We start from the raw sequence: 9,492 nt of genomic DNA, 5'->3' as shown, positions 1-9,492 counted from the left end.
CACCACTATAAGAATCTCCAATATATTAAATTAATTACACCACTGTAAGAATCTCTAATATATTAAATTAATTACATTTATTAGTATAATTTTTTTGTTATTGGGTTGGGCAGAAGCTAGAAAATCGTTCATATAAACAATAATATATAAACAATAATAAGACAAATATGATAAATATAAATTACTTTGGAACAAGTAAATGGATTTCCGTTCCACAGTTGTCGAGATCCATGAGATTTAGCAGGCTTAAGCTTTATAAACGTGAGCTTTGTTTTAGGAATGAAGAAAGAGATATTATCCTCTTACTCGTCCAGGCTCAACAAGTGATCGACATACTTATTCAACTCACAAAACCTTTCAACATGACACATAAAGTGAGGTCGGCATACACACAATTGGTAAATATTAAAATGGTTATCCTTTCTAATCTATTACCCAAACTCTCTGCACTAAGGTAAGATGAGTTCTTTCATACAAAATCGACTATGAAAAAAAAAAGCAAATTCAATTTGCGTCAATGTGAATTAAAAGTCACTTGGTGCCTTCAATTTCATTTGTATTAATTTTTTTCTAAGACAATGGTCAATTATATATATAATTAGTGAATCTAGAACACAAACATTACAACTACATGTGTAAACAAAGAGAGATAGAATCCAATTTAATGGATCTTTTCCAAATAGTTGAAAATGAATGAAAACGAGAGACAAGAGAGAGCGCCAAGTAAGTCAGTCCCTTACTAACCTTAAGCGGTTCGGTTTTCAAAGACGGTGCTGGGTCCGGGTCCGAGTTCGACAATCTCTTCATCATCCTCAAAATTCTCCTGAGACATCTCTTCCAACGACTTCCCCTTTGGTTCAGGAACCAAAAACGTGAAAAAGAATCCCAACAAATTAACCCCTCCCAGAATTAGCAATGCATTCCTCACCCCAATCCCTGGTGGGTAACCCTTATCCGCCTTCTTCGGGTCTGGACTCTGAGCCATGTACAAGAACCCAAACGCACCTATAATTGCGCCTGCCTTCCCAGATGCCGCAGATATCCCATGACATGTAGACCTTAGCCTCGCCGGAAATATCTCCGCGGGGACAATAAACGTCGTAGCATTTGGCCCAAAATTGGCAAAGAAAAACGTCAGTGAGTACATTATCACGAACCCAATCCGATGATCCTTATGTGTCCAGTAACTATACGGAATCGCTAGGACAAACATGAAAAGTGTCATGAAGAAGAAACCCATAAGCTGGATAGTGAAACGCCCCATTGTATCGATTAGTGCCACGGTGAACCAGTATCCGGGGACGGTGCTGCAAAGCGCGATCAGGGTCTGAGCCCGCGAGATGTAGTAGACCTCATCCATAGCGTTCATTGTTCTTGGATCAGGTATCCATCCGATCGCGCTGAAGATATCCTTCTGGAACAGGTTTTGACTGTAGTAAGCAATGTCCAGCAAGAACCAGGTTGAGGCTGTTCCCAGCAGGTGTAGCCCATGACGATTCAGGAATTGTTTCGAAAACAGTCCGAATTCATTGCTCTTCCTCGAACGCTCTGCTATTCTTTCAGCTTTCTCAGGATCTTCTTGCAGCTCCACTTGGAGAACCTGAATGAGTAAATTGTTGATTGTTATCAAAAAAATGAATCTCAAATCAAACAATAATGGGTTGTAATAATATACCTTGGACATGTCTGCTGCAGCTTGTTTGGTATTCTTAGCCACCAAAGCAGTGTACCTTGCAGTTTCTGGCATCTTCATCCTCCAATAATATGTCAAACCAGCTGGGACAGCGCCAAACATCAATATAGTTCTCCAAACATAATCAGCCTCTGGTACAACTGACCTTTTCGGATCCACCATATACGGCGGAGATGGAAAAGATTTCCTAAAAGCAATCGATACAAGACATCCAATAGCCCCACCGGCTAATATTCCGAATCCCTGCATAGCAAAAACTGCAGCAATAAACGCCCCACGAGTCTTCTTGTTTGCATATTCTGACATAATAGTGGCTGACAGAGGATAGTCTCCTCCGATACCAAACCCAAGCCAGAACCTAAAGAAACAAAGGGTGGTCATCACTCCTTTCGCAGTATGTCCAAAAGAAAGCCCAGACCCAAATGAACATAAAACCATTAGCATTAGTGTCATGCCATAGACTTTCTTGCGACCTAGTTTATCTCCCAGCCAACCAAAGAATAGTTGACCAGACAGAGTGCCGCAAAACGCAACTCCGTTAACAGCTGCAGCGACATTTGGAGGGAGGGAACCCGGCTTGAGATCGCCTGGCTGGTGGTAGTAAATGCGACCGAGAAGTTTCGTGATCAGGGAGATGCAGAATAGATCGTAGGCGTCGGTGAAGAATCCCATCCCGGCTATTATGATTGCAGTGAAATGATACCATTGTGTTTTGGCTACGTCTAACGCATTCAGCACTTCCAATTGTTCTTTCGCCATTCCCTTGTTTGCTTTTCTCTGCTCTACTTAAAATTCTCCAGTTTCTGCACTACAAAACAAACGCATCACATATTCACATCATCACTGAGCATGAATGATACCAACTGAATCTTCTTCGCCATGGAAAAAATGGATCAATTAATTCAATTACCTACTTATATATATATATATAGATAGATTTGTTCTTTTTCAAGATTCTTTACAGTTGAGGAATTTGATTCTTACTGTGTGAAGAATTTAAATTTAAATTAAAATTGACAAGAATAGAAGAAAAATTCTGTTATAATTACAGTTCTGTCAGATCAGAAGGTCAGTTAAGTTGTTACAATCTGTTTATGAAGAGCAAAATAAGTTATCATAAATAAATCTGGAGATGAGAAATTAAAGAAAACGAAATCAACAACTACAAGAATCTAGAAATTTCAGGTGGAGAGATCGATCGAGAAGTATTATTATTATTGTTATTATTATATTGTCCTGATTCCTGAACTGAACAAACCTTGAAATGAAACAAAGAAGATAAAACTAGAGATCGATCGAGAGCGTAAAATTCATAAAGAATCGATATGATCGGATCCTTTGATCCTTACTCACAGGCATTCATGATTCATTCATATATATTATATATATAATTAACATGCATGATCGGAATTGAGCATGAAAGTAAAAAAAGAGGCAAAATGGAAGCGGAAGAAGGAGATTGAACATGTACGTACATTAACAGTATTAGACGTAAGAATGCAGTGATTAGAGGAATTAAGCTGAAAGAAAGAAAGAAAGAGATGATTCCGCATATAATGCATAGCTTACGTACGTACTTGAATTGAGTGTTAGTCCGTGGTATGGATAATGATGATGATATGCAGAAATTCCAGAAACGATCGATCTGATCAGTGAAGACGAAGAAGAAGGAAAGTGATGGAGCGAGAGAAAGAGAGGGTTTGTTGCTTGTTTATATACATGGAAAATTGCTTTTCCAATTTGTACATTTCCAGTCAGTCTGATTACGGCCACGTCATTCAGTGACTGTGAGTTGTGAACCGTCGGATCACTCTTTGCTCAGATAAATCGGTCAGCTGAGGAGGGATATTCCGTAAGGGATTCTAACCTCATAGTCCCTGGTCATCTGCCATCATTCATGACCACATCTATTCAATGTATATATTTAGCTCTTGCATCTGTAATCTATTTTTATCTTTCTTTTTCTCATTTTTTTTTAAATATTCTCAAAGAAATTTTATACAAATTTTAATATTTTAAATGATTTATTAACCTATCTATAAGTAAAATTTCAAAATACTAGTAATAGGATAGATTACCAACACATTTTAATTAGTACAAAATGCACTTGGGTTTTAAGAATAAATAAAAATCACATTTACAAAGTTAAAATAAACAATATTCACATTTTTGTGGTCATCATCATCGTTTTCATCGTCTTTATAATCATCTTCGTCGCCAATATCTATAGTCTAAACATGAGAGGGTTTCAATGGACAGTCTAGTGACGTCTTTTTTTTCTCATTTATTGTTGTTTTCGTTATTCATAAAAAAAACTATAACAAATTTGATAAAAATACATTAATTTAACTTTTTTTTCATCAACACTGACATCTTCCTCTTCGACCTCTTACTCTCATTTTCTATTAACCAACAATATAATTTCTTATTTAATAGACCTCTCATATTACTAATTTCGTTATCTCACTTTTGCCTTCAACCATCTCAACAATACCAACATCTTTTACCATCAATTTTGACAAACCAACAATCTAATCATATCACAAACCTCTTTACTCTCACTTTTTCGGTAAACTAACAAATTTATTCATATATTTAACCATCAATATTTTTTGTTTTCTAATGAATATCTCATTACTAATCTCGTGACCTCATTTCAAATATTTTGTACATCAATCAGCTCATATCATTACCACGATATTTTTATCCTCACTTCAGCAAACCAACCACCAATCCAATCAACCTCTCATCTTATAACCTCACTTTCACACTTCGATCAATCAACTATCTCAGTCATAGATTTAACCACCAGTATTCTTTTTCTCAATAGACAACTCTCATTACTAATATTATGACATCACACACTTCCACACATATCTTATCTCTCGCCAAACCAACTACCAAAATTCCAATTGACAATTCTATCTCGTGACATCACACTTTAGACGTCTCTTATCCCTAGACAAATTAACAATCAATCCTAATCGATCTCTAATATCGTGACCTCACACTTTGGTCAATCAACATCTCATTCATATATATTTTTAATCACCAATCAGAATCAACCTATAATCTTGTGATTTTATGATCCTTTGTTACATGATCTTATCTCTTAGCAAACCAACCACCAATCTTAATCTTACCGGCCTATTATCCCTTGGAAAACCAGCCACTAATCACACCGACCTCTCATCTCGTGACCTTATACTTTCACATGCTTCTAATCCCTTGACAAACCAACTACCAATCACAATTGACATCTAATCTCGTGACCTTACGATCATTAGTTACCAAACTCTTATCCCTCGTTAAACTAACCACCAATTTCAATTGACCTCTCATCTCGTGACCTCATTACTTTCACACGCCTCTTATCTCTCGCCAAACCAACAATCAATCACAATGAACATCTCCAACTAGTGACATTACACTTTCACACGCCTCTTATCCCTCTGCAAACTCAACCATTAACCACCAATCACAATCACATTTTCACATGTTTCTCTTATCTCTCGGAAAACTAACCATCGACCTGAATCAACCTCTTATCCCTCGGCAAACTAACCACAAATTCTAATGTTACCGGTCTTTATTAATCAATAAACTCATTACCAATCTCAATTAACTTCTAATCTTGTAACCTCACACTTTTACACTTACATGCCTTTAATCCCTCAATAAACCAATAACAAATCCCAATCAATCTCTAATCTCGCGACTTTACGATCCTTTGTTACCAACATCTTTATCTCTTGGCAAACCAACCACCAATCCTAATGTTACCACCTTATTATCCCAAGATAAATCAACTATCAATCTCAATCGACAATTAATCTCGTCCCCCCATTATTCTTTGTTACTAGCCTCTTATCCCTTGATAAACCAATCACAACCACACTTTCACAAGTCTCTTATCCCTCGATAAACTGATGTTACCATCCTCTTATCCACCGGCAAATAAACCATCAATCTCAATCACACGTTTACACGCCTTTTATCCCTCGGTAAACTAACCATCAATTACAATCATATTTTCACACACCTCTTATCTCTCGGCAAACCAATCACCAATCTCAATAACATTTCACATGTCTCTTATCACTCGGCAAACCAATACCAATCTCAATTGCACTTTCACATGCCTCTTATCCCTTAGAAAACCAACCACCAATCTCAATCGACCTCTAATCTCATGACCTCACGATCCTTTGTTACCAGTATCTTATTCATCAACAAGACACATCTCAATCACACTTTCACACGTCTCTTATCCCTAGGAAAATCAACCATTAATCTCAATCAACATTTAACTTTGTGACCTCACACTTTGATCAATCAAATATTTGATTCATATTTTTTAACCACTCGCATTTGTTATCGGTCTCTTATCCCTCTACTAACCACATCACAATCAAAATTTTTATTTATATTTTTTAACCACTCTCAATTGTATTTATTTTGTTAGGTTAAGTTCAAACATACTTATATCATTTTTTATTTTATTTTTAACTTTTAAAGTTTATGAGCGGGTCAACCCACATTCCGATTCAAATATCCATTACTACTCTTTTATATATATATATATATCCAAATTAACTCTCTACCCCGATAAATCAAAGAAAATCAAATTAAGCATTATTATTATTATTATTATTATTATTATTATTATTATTATTATTATATATCCAAATTAACTCTCTACCCGATAAATCAAAGAAAATCAAATTAAGCATTATTATTATTATTATTATTATTATTATTATTATTATATATATTAGTTAAAAAATTGAACTTATACGGTTAGGAATGTTGTACGTTCTTCAAATTTTGTGTTAAATTTAAAATATAATGTCTTATTAGCCTAGTTAGTTAAAGGGTTATGCTTATGTTTTTGTTAGTTGCAAGTTCGAAACATTGCTCTCGACTCCCCACAAACTATATAAATTCAAATTAAGCATTATTATATATTATTATATATATTTATAATTCTTCCATTTGATAATTCAAACTTTTACATATTTTACATATGAGACTTAAATTATTACAATATTATTTTTTGAGGATTTGTCTAAAATTGACAAAATATTGTCTTTTTATTAATAAAACATATAATTTTTTTAAAAAAAATATTATGTTGTCATGTTTATAAATAAAATGATATTTTAAAGTAGTTTGTAGTCCGGTTTGAGTGTACGGAAAATAGTTAGAAAAATTCGAGAAGAGAAAATTAATTTTTATTATACAAATGTAATAAACTAATAAAAATATAAGAAAATGCTACAAAGAAAATATTTCAACCTTTTGAATAAAACCTTATATGACTGGAATAATTTTGTGCATTAATTCTTGACTAACAAATGAGTCATTCAACCTCCATAACATTCAAATTAAGATTCAGTTTACTGTGATTTTTTAGATGATTAAAATCATAATGTCTCTCAAATGAGGAATTTCTATTTGAATCCAACTTTAGTAATCAATACAAACTTTAAGCTTAGCAAGGCTAAGAAAAGAAGCAAGCAATGAAATATGAATTAAGAAAGTTGCAGATTGGCCATGGCTTCCAAAATGAGGAGAACTGATAAGCACTCAAAATTTACAAGTACTCTGTTGTTTCTTATTCTTTCTTTTAGTCATTTTCCATAGACCAAATCTACTTGGGAATATACAAAAACAACACAAAAGGAGTACCGAGCAAGAGAATAAACCTTAAAACCTTTTACAATCAAATTAGGAAGGAATATTTTGCATAAAACCTTATTTTAAATCCTAAACCAAATGATAATTTTCTCCCTTGCCCCATCATCTGTTCTCTTGTCACCAAGTCATCATCATACCTTCCCACCAAGAACCTGCACAATATAAGAATCATTAGACAATAAATAAGCAAATCTTTGTAGTAGCCAAAGAAAGGTTTTTATTTGATTCAACGTCTCACCTTGGAGATTGCAGAAACTGTTCCCGACTTTGAAGTTATTGTGCTTCCATACACATACTTGGTTCTATTTTCAGCTGGCTTTAGTATTTGGAAAGAACACATAAGAGTCTCGTCCACACTCATCATAGCCCCAGCATTGTCAAACTCCCCACAATAGTTTGGTGCTGAAAATATAGTCACAAGCTGCCTATCCGCAAAGAACTCATATCCATCTTCCACCACCTGAAATTATAAGGAAGTGAAATATCCACATTGCCAATGGTTCATGAAAGAGCCACATAATAATGATATCATCAAATACAAACCTGATGGGCGCGACAAATAAGGTCAAGATCAAACTTCTGAAGAAACTCAGTGACCTTATCAGGGCCAAATGTAAAGGAAACTCCCCTATCGTTCATACCCCATCCTTTAACATCTTTGCTAGGATCTGACCATAAAAGATCACATAGTAAACCAGTCTCAGGGACATCAGTTGGACGCTGCAAGTTTCTTATTTGATCCAAACTATGAAGGTCAGGAGAAAGTCCCCCGTGCATACAGAGTATCTTCTCATCAATTAGAGCAGCAACAGGAAGACAGTTAAAACAATCACAGAAGATCTTCCACAATCTCAAATTAAATCTACGTTTACACTCGTCATAAAACCCATATATACGGTTAACAGAAGCACATTCATGGTTACCCCTCAAAAGGAAAAAATTCAATGGGTATTTGATTTTGTATGCAAGCAGAAGACATATAGTTTCTAGACTTTGCTTTCCTCTGTCAACATAATCTCCCAAGAATAAGTAATTTGATTTAGGAGGTAATCCACCATACTCAAATAGCCTTAGAAGATCAGAATATTGACCATGTAGATCCCCTGCAATAAACCCATGAAACAGTTTCAATAAAAGCAGCAAAATTTATAGAAACAAAAACGGAAAAAGTACCGCAGATCTTGATCGGTGCGTCGAGCTCTAATAGATTGGGCTGCTGCAAGAAGATTTCTCTGGACTTCAAACAGAGATGCTTGATCTCGGACTCAGAAAGCTGGACTTGCTTCCCTGGTTTACCCCTCACTTGGAGCAATCGGGTGATGATACAATCTAGAGCTAAAGGATCCATATCTGGGATGGGATGAGAAGATTTTCAAGAGTGAAGAAAGGGTAGTAGAGAATAAAGTGATGGGGGTCGGTGATGTTGTTGTTGTTGTTGGTCCTGTTGTGAAGTTATATTATTAGTTAGTTGCATATCTAGAAAGAGAAAAAGTTTAAATCAAGATTTCTTCTTTTAGAAGCTCTGAGTGCAAGCAAAGGGAAGCCTCCTTCGAGGAAGAACCATCACTCAATGAGTCATTTGTATACGCGTGCTGCTGCTGCTTGCAACCCAAAAGCCCATAGAGAGAGAAAGAGAAAGAAATTTTTTTTTTCCTTTTTCTTTGCTTGAGAGAGACCCACATGGCCACATTATATATATGGTCAACTGGTTAAGTCTTCATTCGCCCACAACTTTTGACAAAATATAAAATAAAATAAATAAACGAGCTATTGTAGTTTACTTCAACAATCAAATAAGTATCTACTGCTTTTATAATATTTAATTTCAATGATAATTAAAGAATCTAGTGTTTCACAATTTACAATTAATATATGTGACGTCGCTTGTTGGAACAAAATGAAAAGTAAATAGAAAATGAAATAATACCTATAAGTAATATGTACGCTTTTGTATCAAATTTGTCAATGCATGATTATTTTAATATCTCCTGGGATCACATTCAGGCATATAATATAGGGAAATTTGATCAAATAAATAACCTCAAAGATGGTATCGGCGGCGACGACGGCGACGACGGAGTTTCCTGGGCGGCGGTTCA

At 35.1% G+C, this 9,492-nt stretch overlaps 2 protein-coding genes across 2 annotated transcripts; both read right to left on the bottom strand.

Annotated features, from left to right (window-relative positions):
* Nucleotides 1-729: 729 nt before the first annotated feature.
* Nucleotides 730-2,474, bottom strand: LOC124922398 (low affinity inorganic phosphate transporter 1-like). Its single transcript, XM_047463131.1, has 2 exons — nucleotides 1,676-2,474; nucleotides 730-1,600 (listed from the first exon to the last, which is right to left on the bottom strand). Exons 1-2 carry the CDS (start codon nucleotides 2,450-2,452, stop codon nucleotides 746-748), a joined length of 1,632 nt encoding a protein of 543 aa, XP_047319087.1. The 5' UTR covers nucleotides 2,453-2,474; the 3' UTR covers nucleotides 730-745.
* A 4,724-nt stretch (nucleotides 2,475-7,198) lies between these two features.
* Nucleotides 7,199-8,977, bottom strand: LOC124920865 (serine/threonine-protein phosphatase PP1 isozyme 3-like). Its single transcript, XM_047461435.1, has 4 exons — nucleotides 8,567-8,977; nucleotides 7,937-8,496; nucleotides 7,632-7,853; nucleotides 7,199-7,545 (listed from the first exon to the last, which is right to left on the bottom strand). The coding sequence occupies exons 1-4, from the start codon at nucleotides 8,739-8,741 to the stop codon at nucleotides 7,525-7,527; spliced, it is 978 nt and encodes a 325-aa protein (XP_047317391.1). The 5' UTR covers nucleotides 8,742-8,977; the 3' UTR covers nucleotides 7,199-7,524.
* Between the last annotated feature and the right edge of the window lie 515 nt (nucleotides 8,978-9,492).

Source organism: Impatiens glandulifera, chromosome 1 (assembly GCF_907164915.1).
Source record: "Impatiens glandulifera chromosome 1, dImpGla2.1, whole genome shotgun sequence".
NCBI lineage: Eukaryota > Viridiplantae > Streptophyta > Magnoliopsida > Ericales > Balsaminaceae > Impatiens > Impatiens glandulifera.
This window is presented reverse-complemented; position numbering and strand designations above follow the sequence as displayed.

Excerpts from the sequence above, each read along its gene's own strand:
- LOC124922398 (XM_047463131.1), bottom strand. The coding sequence starts at position 2,452 with ATGGCGAAAGAACAATTGGAAGTGCTGAATGCGTTAGACGTAGCCAAA. Across the intron at positions 1,601-1,675 it reads CTGCAGCAGACATGTCCAAG|GTTCTCCAAGTGGAGCTGCA; the intron begins GTATATTATTAC and ends TTACTCATTCAG.
- LOC124920865 (XM_047461435.1), bottom strand. The coding sequence starts at position 8,741 with ATGGATCCTTTAGCTCTAGATTGTATCATCACCCGATTGCTCCAAGTG. Across the intron at positions 8,497-8,566 it reads CGCACCGATCAAGATCTGCG|GGGATCTACATGGTCAATAT; the intron begins GTACTTTTTCCG and ends GGTTTATTGCAG. Across the intron at positions 7,546-7,631 it reads CAGTTTCTGCAATCTCCAAG|GTTCTTGGTGGGAAGGTATG; the intron begins GTGAGACGTTGA and ends TATATTGTGCAG.